Source organism: Oryzias melastigma, linkage group LG16 (genome assembly GCF_002922805.2).
Source record: "Oryzias melastigma strain HK-1 linkage group LG16, ASM292280v2, whole genome shotgun sequence".
Taxonomy (NCBI): Eukaryota; Metazoa; Chordata; class Actinopteri; order Beloniformes; family Adrianichthyidae; genus Oryzias; species Oryzias melastigma.
In genome coordinates, this window is record NC_050527.1 from 2,161,220 (window position 1) to 2,176,191 (window position 14,972).

At 37.2% G+C, this 14,972-nt stretch overlaps 1 protein-coding gene across 2 annotated transcripts; it reads left to right on the plus strand.

Moving 5' to 3' along the window:
- Positions 1 to 1,714: 1,714 nt before the first annotated feature.
- ifnlr1 (interferon lambda receptor 1) lies at positions 1,715 to 9,868 on the plus strand. 2 transcript variants are annotated; one of them, XM_036215929.1, is made up of 7 exons: positions 1,715 to 2,528; positions 2,947 to 3,073; positions 4,060 to 4,229; positions 4,313 to 4,497; positions 5,247 to 5,385; positions 7,178 to 7,308; positions 7,492 to 9,868. In XM_036215929.1, exons 1-7 carry the CDS (start codon positions 2,480 to 2,482, stop codon positions 8,266 to 8,268), a joined length of 1,578 nt encoding a protein of 525 aa, XP_036071822.1. In that variant the 5' UTR covers positions 1,715 to 2,479; the 3' UTR covers positions 8,269 to 9,868. The 2 variants fall into 2 exon arrangements, with proteins under 2 accessions (XP_036071822.1, XP_024123920.1); XM_024268152.2 differs by having other exon boundaries at positions 1,719 to 2,528; positions 7,507 to 9,868.
- The last annotated feature ends 5,104 nt before the right edge of the window (positions 9,869 to 14,972 follow it).

A 14,972-nucleotide genomic window follows, 5' to 3' on the forward strand; every position in this document is an offset into this window, starting at 1 on the left:
CTATGATTCTATCTAATTATTTATTTTAGAAATAGAGAAAGACAGGATGACCCAAAGTAAATTATTTTCTCCCTTCAGAGTTTGTAAGTTAGAGATAATTGGTCCAGAGTATTAAAAGTCAAGAATAGAATCTAGTCTCTGGGAAACCTTTATGTTCTGGAGAACCACATCATCTATAGATATCTTTAAACTTTATGACCAACTTAAGCCCCACTCTAATCATCTTCGGAGCCATTTTCAAATCAAATATGAAAAAAAAAAAACACCAACAACACGATTTTTATTGATTTAGGTCATTAAAAAGTTCAGTAAAATACTTTTTTTTTTATCTCTTAGCGTTTAAATTTGTCACTTTTATGTTATCCAGCTGTGGTAAAGGTAAACAGATTAAACATTCATGTACTTAGTGTTCAAGTTAGATATGAGCAGGGGTGAAATCATTTTTGAACTGCACAAAAACTGAGACCGCAGGTGACTGCGTGTGGTACCAGCGGGTCCACCGTGCAATATCTGTGCAACAGCAGTCTCAGTGCGAGATCGGGCCGTGAAGCGAACGCCGGCACCCGCGCTTGGACAGAAATTCCACGCTCGTGCACGGCGGTTTCCCCGGCCAGTCTACGTTTGGACTGCTGCTTACAGTGTCTGTTTGGCGGCTGATTAAGGGAGGACGTGCTCACGTTCGCGTCCTGAGGGTTGTGGACCCTTTGATTTTCCGAACAGCCGGCACGTCGGGAGACGATAACTTGGGGACACCAAGGCGTTGGTGTGTGATGACTTGGGAATGAGACTGTGTTGTCCGTAAACAAGTTGAATGCGCACACGCGTGTAATGGGTGCTGTTGATTTTTCATTCGAGAACATTCAATTTGTTGACAGTCACCTGAGCATTGAGTACGCTGCACTGAGGTTCAACCAGACAAGAACAATAAATGATTCCTAAACTTCTCATCGCTATCGTGATTAGTCTGTTTAAATACAATATAAATGTAGTTTAAGATAGAAAAGTAAATCGGGAGATAAAATAGCAAATTATTTTTAAAAAAGTAAATAAATGAAGAACATGCAATGTAAAATGAATGAGATTGTTAGAAGGACGATCCAAAGTGAGGATAAAATCTTCTAAAGGAGAGGATGAAGAAGAGAAAAGGAGAGATACCATTGAGACACTAGAACCATCAAGCACAGGCAACTTTTCTATGTTACCAGATTATCTTCAATCTGGACAAAAGAACAATTTTAATTGATTTTTGCCAAGAATTGAATGCTTGGCTGTCAAAAATGCCACAGTGTCAAAGATTTCACCTGTATATGAGTGAAAATATGCTGGGAATACGTGTTGCAAGTTTCTGCAGTATTTCCTTCTGCAACACAAAACGGCCTTTTGCTTTTTTGTATCAGCATGAAACAGATACGTCCCTTCCCACAATGCAATAGGATACCAGTAAAATTCCATTCATCTTTCTGATCTGTAACTACTCTGAACATAAAACTAATAAAATTTTGTACTACTTTATAATAAGATTCCTCAACAAGCTTTATTAACAAGCATTAATAATGTGTTTATAGGATTTTTTATGACATTTATTAGCAGAATAAGCTGAATAATGTTAATTAACAAGCTTAGTAAGATTCATTAACATCTAAAGAGAGGCCACTGTGTACAAAGGCCATAATAATAATTCCTTCCAAGCTTAAATATATTAACGATCTTTGTTTATATTGAGTGTTTTGTAGCACCTCATCTAAGAGTCTTATGCAACAATTTGGTTTAAGTTAATTTAAGTTATATTATCAACCAATAGAATGGTCTTAATGCGCTCAGTGGGACGTGTCGCCCTTAAAAGCGATTTGATTTCGTGATTTGACAGGAAAACTATTATAACAATAAACACAGTTATGCAAACTGTCAAACTTAATGTGATAAACAAATGGATACAGAAATAGGCCGTACTTGGTTCTATCTGTGAACCAGAGCCATGAATGAGGAGAACAAATATGGCAGCACACACGCCTTACCGAGTAGAGATGTGCGTCACTACCAGTAAAACTCAGGAAAAAAAAAAAACCTGATAGACAACTACAGAGGGAGACAGTCGCCTGGATAGGAGAGACGGTGTGAGGTAAAAGGAAGTTGAGATTCTGGAAATGATATACAGGAGGGTGGAGTATAACAGCAGAAAAACAGGAACCCGGTGACTGCATGTGCCAAAGTACACCTGCACACCTGAGTAAAACCGGCTCCTTTCCCAGAATACACCAGAGATTATTGAGAGCCAGAGATAAGTGGCCGCTCTGAAACCAAGCAGGGTTTTCGAATGGATTCTGGTTCTGTTTGGGACGATTTCTGGTTCGAGGACTTAACTTGACGTTTTTAAACTCTACATTTTGGGGATTGACTGTAAAGAGCCTTCACTTTGGACATTACAACCCATAATCTGGACTCGAGGAGGAGGTAGCAGTTTTTCAGCTTCTTCTCTCCAATGAAGATGTGGAACATGGATGTTATGAAACTTCTGCTGCTTTGCTATGGTGAGTATAGAAGAGCCACCTGCTTCTATGATTTGACTTGAATGTTGTACACTTTTTATAGATTTGTTTTAAACAAAATTTGTCTGAAGGGTTTATCGGGCAAAATAAAATAATCCAGTTAAAGACAGATTTTGTCAACATCAATCTTATCTTCTCTGATCTTGACTTTCTTTACAGACATTTCAAGAATCTCAAGCTCTCATTAAAACGAACATTGTCCCATTTCCAGTAACACTTGAACAGATATCAAGTTCCTTGTATGGAAAGAATCTGATCCACATAAAAATACAAGTATTTAGAACCAAACATGTACATGAACGATTACTTAAATTAAACCAAATATGGATTTAATAATCATTTAAGTCAACCGATAATGTTTGAACAAAACTTTTTACAAACTCTCTTTATTTCCCATCAGCCTGTCTGCCAGCTGGAAATGGTCAAGTGTATTTTGTCTCCAGAAACTTTTACAATGTCCTTCACTGGGATCCAGTAAAGCCGGCTTTTCCTGGAGAAAAAGTGCTTTACAGTGTGCAATACTGGCGGTAAGAACAAGATTAATAACATTTTATATAATATGATGTCTTTACATACACACCTATAACAAACACTATAAACATTTGTGTGACTTCAACTTTAAGTTTCAGGTTAAATAACTATTCAATCTGCCCTTTGGGTGTGTTATTTCATTTATTTAGAGGAATTTACACTGAAACATGGAGATTCAGAACTGAATTATAGTGTTTATCCACTTTTGTTTTGTGTTTGACGAGTTAGGAAGTTGTGGAAAGGGTGGTTTTGGCCTTTTCTACTTAAATTTAGGTTGACAAAAAATAATTAAATATCTTTTGGCCACCCTTCACAAAAAGTAGTACTCTTGGAATGTATTTTATCTAGAATACTTCAGTAAAAATATAGCAAGTCTACTGTAGACTGTGTATGTGTAGTGTAGGAAGTCTATTAACTGAATACTTCTGATTAAATTGGAACATTTTACGTTTATAAAACACTGAAAGTAAACTTCAAGCATTCTACCTCACTTTTACTATTAACTTAGAATACTTGTAATACACTTAAATAGACTATTTTTGACTAAGGGTGGAGATTTATTTGAAGTATTTTAAAATTTTCTTTTTCTAAATTGCTTAAAATCAAAATTTTATATTTGCTCCTTTTTCTGGCATTAATGCCTTCAGTAAATTGTGTCTACAGCTCCATTAGTATTACTCGTCTGTCAGTCAGTTCTACCTCGGACTTGGTGATTCATTGCACTAGGCCACACAAAGCGATGAGTCAAACCGATTTTATTGTTTCCTGTTGAGATAAAATCCACCACTGATCTTCCACAACAATAAAAGTAATGAGACTAATCAGTACAATTTCTAAAATACGGTTTCTATTTCAGGACAAAATTGTGAGCAATCACATTTTTTAATGTTTTTGAGTTTGTTGGAAATTAAATTTTAAATTGAAAAGATTTGAGATAATATTACAATAAAAGTATCCATAAATCTGACTGAAATCTTCACAGTGATGATGAAGAACCTTACCAGAAGAAAGCAGAATGTCAGAACATCGCTGACTTGTCTTGCAACCTGACGGCAGAAACTCCCTCGCTGCATGATGTGCGCTACAAGGCTAAAGTGTTTGTTAACGGCAGCGCCATTGGCTTCACCACGAGCTTCATGCCTTTGAGAGACAGTGAGTCCTCACTCTTACAGGTGTCTTCCTTAAGCTGCTTCTATTCTGTCACAGCGCTCACACATTCCTCCTCGTGTCTGCAGCTGTTCTTGGACCACCCGTTTTGTCGACACACGCCACAAAGTCGGCCTTGCATGTCAAAGTTGCGCTGCCTAAGGGGCCAAAAGGAGATTCCGTTGGAGACATCATCACAAGCAGTAAAACCGGGTTCTCCAGAGTTACAGTGCTGTATATCCTGAAAATCACCCACCCAGAGTGGGCTGCTCAAGTGAGTGTTTAGATCATCATTTAAAGATAATTCAGTGTTGTACTGTAGCAGTGGTCCCCAACCTTTTCAGACCGGTTTAAGTTGGACAATATTTTCCGGTGCGAACATGGCCAAAGATGACATTTTTAAGCTTCCGTTTCTAAAAATCTGTTTTCAAAATAAAATGCAAATGCAAAAAATGTGTTCAAAGTTGACTAAAAATATTTTTTTTTTTTCTAATGATGAAGATTAATTGAAACAAAGTTGTTGATTTGTAGAAGTTGTTTCTGATTATAAACAATTCCATAAAGGAATTATTACATGGCTTTTTCCCCTATAGAATGTCATTTTAACATTCAATCCAGGCTCCGATTATCTTTTAGGAAAAAAAAAAAAAGGATCATACAGTATTTTGTCTTTACATAATCCTTATTCACTGGGTATTTTTTTTTTAGATTCTTTGCTAAAGTTGCTTCATGAAAATTCTTAAATGCCCTAAGACGGATTTTATGAACAGAATTTGTCAGTTTTCCAAAATAAAACTCCCATCCTGATCAGAAAATAAACTAAATGGAAACAATCCAAGTTAGTGGAAGTATTCCTTTTTTTTGGTCTGTGATCCGGTACCAATTGACCAACGGACCAGTACTGGTCCATGGCCTGGGGATTGGGGACTACTTATAAAGTTTTCTTTCAATTCTAAATTATTAGACCGTTTATAAAATCTTGCCTTGATGATAACTGATCATCTGTACTCCTTGTGTCTCTAGGAAATAAAAAACACATCTGGACAGTTTGAAATCAAACTAAAGAACAACAAGACGGTTTATTGTGGTTATGTGATCTACAACAAGAGTCCAGAGATTGGTCATGCAAGTCAGAATGCCACTTTCTGTGTCACTTTGCCAGGTATGTACGGTCGCAAACTTATGAAAGAAGTTTCTGAAATCCAAAGCAGTTTTCTAAAGGTTTGCCTTTTTTTATGAACGTCAGTCGTAGACATGCCCTTGAAAAGTCTCCACAGCATTAGCTGGTTTAAATGGCTGCACATTTTGTACGCAGAACCAAAAACCAGTCATAGAAACTGGCTTACCGATGTGTAAACTTGAGAGTTTTGAATCGTTTACATAGACTTTTAATTGGAAGTGGCTGCTTGAACATGCGTTATCGAGCTTTAGAGAAAACATGCAGGTATAACAAAATCAAGAACTGTTTCTTCTTCCCTGTCCTCCTAAGCTCACACAACAGATGATCGTTTGCATATTTTACTTAGCCTGTTTCCTCTAGGCTGTGCAGGAAGCCGATACCGTCATTGACCTGACTAAAAATATCCGTCTGTCAAACAGAAGTTCTATCAATATTTTGTTTTTAAAACACTTCTACATGTATCAGTTGTCATGATGACAGATTAACTTCACACACCCTCAGACTAAAACCAAAAGCATGCTGGTTTTTCCAGTCAGGTAGAGATGACGCTGCTGTCTAAACCAGCTGAGTTCAAGCAGTCAATAAAGATGCATAATTACAATAAAAAAAAAAAAAAATCCCCTTTGTTAATCATTATTTACCAGAAGGTCAGTCTTGACCTTCTGGTAAAGACTTTCACTTTCATTTTATTTCATTTTTTAAATTATATAAGAAAGAAAATAAAACTAACTTCCATCATAGATTATGTTACCATCACATTCACTTAACTTTATAGTGTGAATGTTTAGCAAACATTCACACTATAGTGACTCTCCAGCTCCTTTTTGTATCTTTTTCAGCACGTAAAAACTCAATCACACTTCAGCGATTTCAGCAATCATGATATCAAGACGTTCAGCTTGTTCAGAACTTCATTGTTTTTGAAATATTAAGCAAAATATGCCCCTAAAGAAATAAATGAGTCTTCAAATTTAAAAAATTTAGGTAGATTAGCAACAAGCCTTTAAATGTATTCATGTTCTATGTTTTCATCTTTTATTGTAATATATATATATTAAAAAAAAAGGAGTTTAGCTAATATTTTAGCAACATGCTAACGTTTTTGGCTAATTTAGTTTAGTGAGGAATTTTAGGTTATTTTGGAGTTTAGCTACGCCGCATGCTAGCTTTTTTTTTTTTTTAATTATCATCTACTTAAGTTTTTTGGGCTATTTTAGAGTTTAACTCATATTTAAGCAACACACTAAATATCTAGATTGGCATGTATAAGGGATTTTTAAGAAATTTTACAAAAATCTTGGTGAAATTCAGCACTTTTGTAGCTCTTTAACAAAATATCCAGTCTTTTAGCAAATTTAACATTTTGCCAATAGCTTTTGCTTTTTCAGCAAAAAGCTTCTGCAACTTCAGTCATTGAGGCTAAAATACTTATTATAATCCCTTGATGTTTTGATGTTTTGACTTTGGCTCCAAAATTGCCTTAATTTAGCCTTTACTTTTTTTTCATGGCTTGAAATGAATTCAGGCGTCAGGTGATAATATTAGTACATGTGAGAGATAAGAACTAAACACTATTACAACATATTCCCAACAGTGTGAACCAAGCTGGGAATTTCCAACAGCAATGTTTGTTTTTTCAGAGAACTGTTCTTACCTTCCCCTACATTTATTCCTATAGACAGTAAAGAAAACAAAAAAAAAGAAAGAAAGACAATGGGCCCCGAGTAACTGTTGGGAATGAAAACTTTGTGACAGAAACTCTTTCCCTCTGCAGAGGACCCGGCAGTGGTTTGGCCATGGCTTCTCCTGAGTGCTGCTGTTGTCTCCGGCGTGGCTATCATATTAGCCGTGTCCATCTGCAACTATGTGAAGGGTGGGAAGACAAAGACAATGCCTCGAACACTGGTGAGCTTATTCTTTCATCACACTCCCTTCTTAATGGCACTGGGAGATGCTGCCTTACAGGAATATCAAGTCTTTGTTTCCAAGTGTTGTTTTAGTGAGGCGAAAAGCACAATGTGTGAAGCGAGTGATGACAGACATCTACTGTTTATTTTGGATGTGCATGTGTTTTCTCTGTTCTAATAGATCCATCATCAACAGATACACATCTGTGCACCCCAGAAACTCCCGTACTACCTGGATAAGAATCTAATCATTTCGGAGGTGGGGGTGGACCGTCCCAGCGACGGCGCCGACAAAGCCAAGCTGCATGCGTTCTCGCATGGAGGCTATTCCCCACAGAGGATCCTCAGCAACATCTTCCAGGGCAGTGCAAACTCTTCTGTGGGCCCACATCTGGTGGAATCAACCGCCCAGTCAGCTGAAATCTATGGCGCAGTCGCCGTCCAGGTTGAAACTGAAGAAAGTGACGACTTTTACCAGGCGAGCAATAAACCAGTTGCACCTGAAGACTCACTACTGGTGACACCAGGGAGCAGAAAAAGGAGCAGGGATAAAGGTGGAGCACCGCAGTTCACCGATTTGGAGACGAGTGTGAACAACCAGCTAGTGTTGAACACCGTACGGAACGACAACGGACAACTCGTACTGTCCTCACTGGATTTCCAGTTCCAGACCGACTGTGCCGACGCTGGATCTCTGGTAAACCCAGAGAGGAAACCTCTCCTGCCGTACCTCATTCAGTGCCCGGATGGACCTTCTTTGGAATCCTTGCAGAGCATAGAGAGCTCAGAGGGGGTGGACTCTGGGTGTGAGATTAGCTCTGTCAACACACCAACCAGCCTGTACTGTAACACACATTACGCCCCTTCTCACCACGATCTTCCATATTTCCGAAGATCCCAGACAACACCGTCCACCATCTTTGAATCCAACTACAACAAACAGAACTGGATGCCTTAATTCCTTTTTGTACTTGAAGAATTTTTGTAAGATTTGTGATTCAAATTTGCCTTTTGCTACATTTCATTAAATGTCCGTCTGTGTTGTTTATAGAATATAGAAGGAAGAGGAAGTTGGCGCAAAAAGTGACAAGCACTTTGGATAAAATGCAAAAACTGAGCAGATGAATGGCGTTGCTGGGTCGAATGCATCTTTAACTACTGAAGGTCTTCTTTAACCGCCACATGTGGATACATGTGACATTTTAGACTTTGTTATATTTCAGATTGTATTTATTTAAGTACATATGTCATAGAAAAAAAAAACGGTATAAGGATAGTGTCTTGATTTGCAACAGTAAAGGAAATGCAAATGTTTACTTTTACACTTTGAACAGTAAACAAGTTAAGTGTATTGAAAAATGTATGTTTTCTCAGACTTAAAAAATACTGAAAATGTGATTACAAATGACAGGAAAAACTGTTTACCAGGTTTAATCAATGCTTATAGCACTTTCTAAACAAAGAAACCAGAAATATTCATCATTAATGGCCAACATGTGTGTTTAGTCAGTCTTATGATATACAAAACAAATGTTTAGGAATGAGGACTGAGTATTCCCCAGTAATTAACATATTCCTGTCACTGTGTTATTAAAGATTATTCAGTATCAGCAATATCAAGAGAGAAAAAGCGAATCAAATGTCCATATTAAAGTCTCACTCCAATCATGTTTTGATCCCATTGTTCTTTTAATGATGATGCTGCTTTAAAGGAAAAAAAAAGGTTTCTGCTTCTCTGCAGAAACTTATCAGAAATTCCCCTGTGTTGTTGGGCAGGACTGTTGGCAAAGAGTAAGCCTGCTCTCATTTCCCATCATCCCTCTTTTTTCATTTCCTCCCCCTAGCTTACAGCCCCTCACACCCCAAGCTGACATAACCAATGCCACAAAACAGGGAAAAAAATGCTAGAATTCTCCAGACGTAAAGTTTTGAGGTAAATTCCAGCTCAGACAAACAAAACAAAGACGTTCATGGATCTATTTGTCCGCAAATAGATGCGTCCGAATGGAACGGAGAATGGAGCTTTGTAGCTTGCCGTTTGTAATTTGTACCCAACAACTACAAGCTTTTTCAAACTGGATTTTCTTGTCTGCTCCTGATTCACCACAATAAAGAAATACTCAATAATCTTAATTTTCATAATATTTGTCCTCAATCATCAGAAAAATGCTACAAAAACACGTTAGGAACGCCAAAAGTGTCATTGGAGTGGGTCTTTAAAAACTTATTTTGCTCTTTAGCAGTGGAAAAAGCCAGCGCACAGTAAACGCATTCAAAGGTGTGGCCATTTGTTACATTATCAGCTGTCTGTGTTTAATAGCCTGACTACATGTAGCTATAAAGTAATAATCTGCTGCGCTGAACCTGTACAGTGAGTCATTTGGAGTTGCTATGTACAACAGTGGATCAGTGTGTATCTAAAGAAAACCTGTAGCATTCAAACTGGTTTATGATCCACGCTACATATTCTACCTGAAGATAATGGTAGAAAGCTGCAAAAAAAGAACTGTACTTTAAAAGCTGTGATGAAAATGCTGTTATTAAAAATGTGACGCATACATCTGGATGTTGTTTTTCATTATTACTATTAGTGTTAAACAATGAAGTAATATGTAACACTACTGGGAAAAGTAGATTGACTCGTGTATCTAGATGTGACATTCTGAAGATTATGCAAGCTGATCTCAGAAACAACACCTATTGTTAGCTTTGTTAGTCAGATGTTATCTGATACCCTGAGATATTTCAGTGAAAGCCTACCCTACATAGGTACAGATTAGGTGAAAAACATAACTCATATTGTATTTCTTTTTCCAAAGGTGAAAAGTTAATATAATTAAAATAAAAAATGCTTTAAGCTGAAAAAGAAGTCAACATCTGGTAATCCAAAAATATCCAGCTGACCCCAATTTTCTTTTAGCACAGATGTATAGTGATGTTGTTCCATAAGTACTGACGGTAAAAAGCTTTCCTGTTTTTTTTTAACCCTTTAACATCAGGGATGTCACTTGAATTACACTCGCTCTTGGAGAGTTTATGCAATCTTTGAGAATCATCTGATTTTGATACAGGAGAAAAGCGACCTCATGTCATCATCATGTGGCTTTTCTTTATAACAGCTGATTTACGTTGTTTGGGTAACCACTCACTAGTAAAACATTCTGCATATCACTGCAAGGCTGCTGTTCTCTGCTCCAGAATGCTTGAAATACATAGAAGTAACATTCCAACTGTAAAGAAATCCCTCTTTATTCGCAGGGTTAATATGCTGAATCTGCGAATACGGAGAATCCCTAACCCCCGCGGGCGATCCTCATCAAAAACACTTCTGACCATGTAAAACAATTTTTAAAGAACATTGGAGTATTGCTTAACAAACAGTTTTTTTTTATTCAGTACAATAGACTGCAGCTGCAACGTACTATGACACAGATGAGTGATGTCTGTGTCTTAAAATCACTTCCTCCATCATCAAATAATAAACATCTGCTAAGAATGATAATTATCAGCAGTGATTATCTACTTCACCACATCAGAATTTTTTTCGACTGTTCCTGAGTCAGCTGATGCCGTTTCTCCATGCAGTGTATTGACAGAGGAGGGTGCGCTCCTCTATTAGAGGGTCAGGGGAGCACCACCCACACTCCCCGGACCCTCCGCCCTCGGGTGCGCAGAGATGTCTGAGTTGTCTGAGTTTTTGTCACAAACTGGAAGAGTCACGTGACTGAAAATAAATAAAAAAAAAAATATGTGAAACCACAAATGAAGAAACACGAATAAGCACGGGAACACTGTATATAATTTTTTTAACTGTAAAGTTGCTGTGAGTGGTCTTTCAAATCACATTTTGCATGTTTTAGCAAACTTTTAAAAAGCCTGTGTCATTTTTACAGACATTTTCTGTACCATAGCAGGAGTTCATTAGAAATTTTCCGTAGAGTTATGTTGTGTTCCTTTGCTTACACACTCTCCCGTTAACTTGTAGCTCCTCACAACCCTAAGCTAGCATAAGCGTAATAAAAAAAATAATATTGGAGGTATCCAGCCTTACAGTTTTGATCCAGATGGCAGCTTAAATTTGAAAATGAAGATAATTAATGGATCCATTTGTCTTCAAGTGGAGAATTTAGAATTGGAGAGAAGCAGGAAGCTACCATAGCTGTAGACGTTTGAAAAACCTGAGCTTTTTCAAACTACCGGTTTTTGTCTGCTCTCAATCAGTCACAGTTTAAATACAAAAATTACTCATAAAAATTTGTTTTAATCTTAAATTATTTTACATATGTCCTCCATCACAAAGAAAGTGCTACAAGAACCTGTTAAAAGCACCAAAAAAACGTGATGTGAAGAGAGTATTTAATTGTGTTTTCACTAGGGTTAAAACTCTGATGTGAGTTAAAGAGAATCAAACAAGACTGAACTCACCATACAAATTACAAGGAAGTGAAATCAGTCAATGAAAATGTTGATATTTATAATATCAAAAATTATAGTCTGATTTTCTTTTTTTATGCTTATAACTCGTGGAGCTCATAAATACGCTACTAACATTTCCTGTTACTTGTTTTGTTGTTTGTTGCTTGAAACTATTTCTGTTATGAGAGACTTGTTGCCTGAGGGCAGCTTTTATATTTTAGTTTTTCCTATTTAACTAGCAAATAAACTGCTCTGAACGTTCATAAAATAAGATTTCAGATCTTGTAGATTATGAAGATAATTTTAATAGATGCATATTTTTTTTATTCCCAACCGTCGGTTTCCTGTAGTCTTCTCAAAGTATTGCACCATCTAAACGGGTGCATTGCAGAAGTCTTTCGGGCCTGAGAGGGTCTTGTTGCCTGAGGACAAGACAGTACCGAAGTGAGTTCATGCTGGTCCCTGCGAGAGGAAAGTTGACGTTGGCGGATCTTCTGCAAAGTTCAAAGTACAAAAACAACTAAATAACAATAGACAACCAAAATGGGAGGAGTGAAGTTACTTCTGTGAAACGAAAAGAAAATGAGATGATCCCTTTAGAAGGATAAAGCGGAACGGGGAAACAAGAAACAAAGAAAAAAATGGCTAAAATCATAATCCAAAGTAGAAATATAGACACTTTCATGATGGGGAAAAAATGGACAAGGTAAAATAAAAAAGTTTCTACTTTTTCCTTCAGCTTTTCAATCATTCCTTAAAATGATATATCTCAAAAAGACAAAGCAGTTCTAGTCTGACTAGCACCAGTGACAGATCGGATTCTCTCCGTTTCCCCACTCTCAAATCTCCAAGTCAAAGGGAAGATCAAATCAGAAAAACTCTTGAGTGCCGCAGTCAGGAAAGAGCATTGGAAGGGCAATAATTGTTCACAGAGAGAATTTCAATCACTTCTGTGCTCGCACCAGTCCGCCCTAGATCAATGAATACATTGATGGACTGGGATACTTTGCCACTTCAGTCGTGTAGGAGAAGCAACCAAGTTCGACCTTTGGAAATAGTTATGTCAATCACTGCCAGAAGACTCCTGGACTCTTTGGAAATACAAAAATTCATTGTTTGATTCTTTTTCCCCCCTTACTGAATAAATAAGTGAGATCGGACAGCAATGAGCTCTGAGTACATCTTAAAATTCTTTCTGAACTGTAACAGTAGAGATTTTCATTCATTCTTGTTTAATAGATCTTAGAATGATCTTGTAGGAGTGAAAGTTAGTTATTTTAACATTTTGATATTAGTTAGGGATTTTTGGTGCTCTTGCTCAACCCATAAATATTTCCACCAGCTTATTTTCTCTTTCCTACCAAGAGGCAAAGCTGTTTGGTGGAAAAACAGATCACATTCTTCTCAATGCAAAACAAGAATACAAGAAAGTCATTTCAAACCTGATAGGAAAGCCCTTCCTGTTTATTGTTCAGACGTGTAGAACAGTTCCAGAAAAATAGAGGCACAAAGCATGCTGTGAGCCGAATAATATTTGTTACATGGCAGAAATTGTTCCCCGTTTTGACATTTATTCAATTACATGCGCTCACTTGTTTGTACGAGGCCTACATTTGGAAAATGAAATGGTTTTGTGAGATGACAGTGAAGGAACATGCAGCATGTTATAGGTTTAGTGTGCTTTGTCACAAGGAGATCAGTGTTCCATGCAGATTCCTTAAAACTGGATCATAACAGATACATTAAAGATCTAGTTTGTTAGTCCCACTCCAACTATATTTTTTCTCAAGTAAAATTATTTTTTTAATCATGATTATGAAATTGAAACTAAAATAAAAAAAAGCTTGTGTCATTTTTTAAGACACATTTTCAGGGGGAGCTCATTAGAAATTAAATTTGGTTTGGGTGTCATTGAGTAAGCCTCGCTAATTTCCCAGCATCCCTTTATTTACATTCTCTCTCGCTAGCTTATAGCAACTCACAAGCCCAAGCTAGCATTAGCATAGTTAAAAAACTATTTCAGAGCTAGTTTAGAGCCAAATGGCAGCTCAGATGAGGAAAATCAAGATGTTATTGGATCCATTTTCTGCAAGTGGATTCATCAGAATTGTACTTGAGCATGGACACTTTGGCCCAATCTGAATTCTTCTCTTCTCTCTACTTCCACATTTAGCCCTCCAAATGGAGAGTTATGGAAAAATATAATGTCTCGGGATTCAAACATCACTTTCACTCAAAATGATCTGGAAGGCAGGATATATTTATGCGGCGGGCCGGATCCGGCCCCCGGGCCTTAACTCTGTCACGTGATGTACGTCTTTGTGGTCCTCATCTGAGCTGCCATCTGGCTTAAAACTGTACAGCAGGACGGCTCTGACATTGTTCGCCATTTTTGTTTCAGATGATGAGAAATGAGGGATGGAGACGAGCTTAATCCATGCCAACTCAGAGACAAATTACTGATGAACTCCTGTCGCTCTTCAGAAAGTCCTAGAAAACGACAGGTTTTGGTAGTTTGGCTTACATGGCATAATTATAATAAAAAATAGATCAAATGAGGATTGGAGAGGGACTTTAAAAGTCTTTCTGATCAGTTAGCATTGGCCCTGTACAGTAGATATTTACAACCTTTTCAGCACATCTAAGTTTTGGTGCAGAACCGCTCTATAAATATATCATCAAGCTAATACCAGACACTGATAACATCTGATTTATTAAACAGAGAATATTACATTAACAAAAACAAATAAACAAGCTGCTTTCAATGCTCAATTACTTCTACTTTATTGGGCCTTTTCATTTTGACACAAGTAAATCACAACCAGCAGCCCTTTTCCTGCCATCCTGTTTGAAAAGGCACCAAGTTTTTCCTTTCCCAAACCCAATTACCTGATAAATTGAAGTCTGCATGTAATTGGATGCAATCACTTTGCCCCTTCCCTTTCCTCTCTTGCATTCTAATGGTCTCTTAATGGGGCCTTGATTAGAAAAAGGCATGGAAACAGCTGTCAAAGCTGGCCAGGAAATGATTGATCATCTCTGAGACCTTAGTGTCCATTTCCATCTATTCTGGGCCTACTCTTCAGAATATGAGAGGACAGAGGGGGAAAGAAATGCCAGCATTATTCATTATGAAATATAAATAACACACAAGTCTATGTGGTATTAAAACTTTCACTGTGAATCATAAAAGACGAGCAGAGCTGCATTGCGCTTTTACACAGTTTTTTTTTTTTTTTTTTTTTT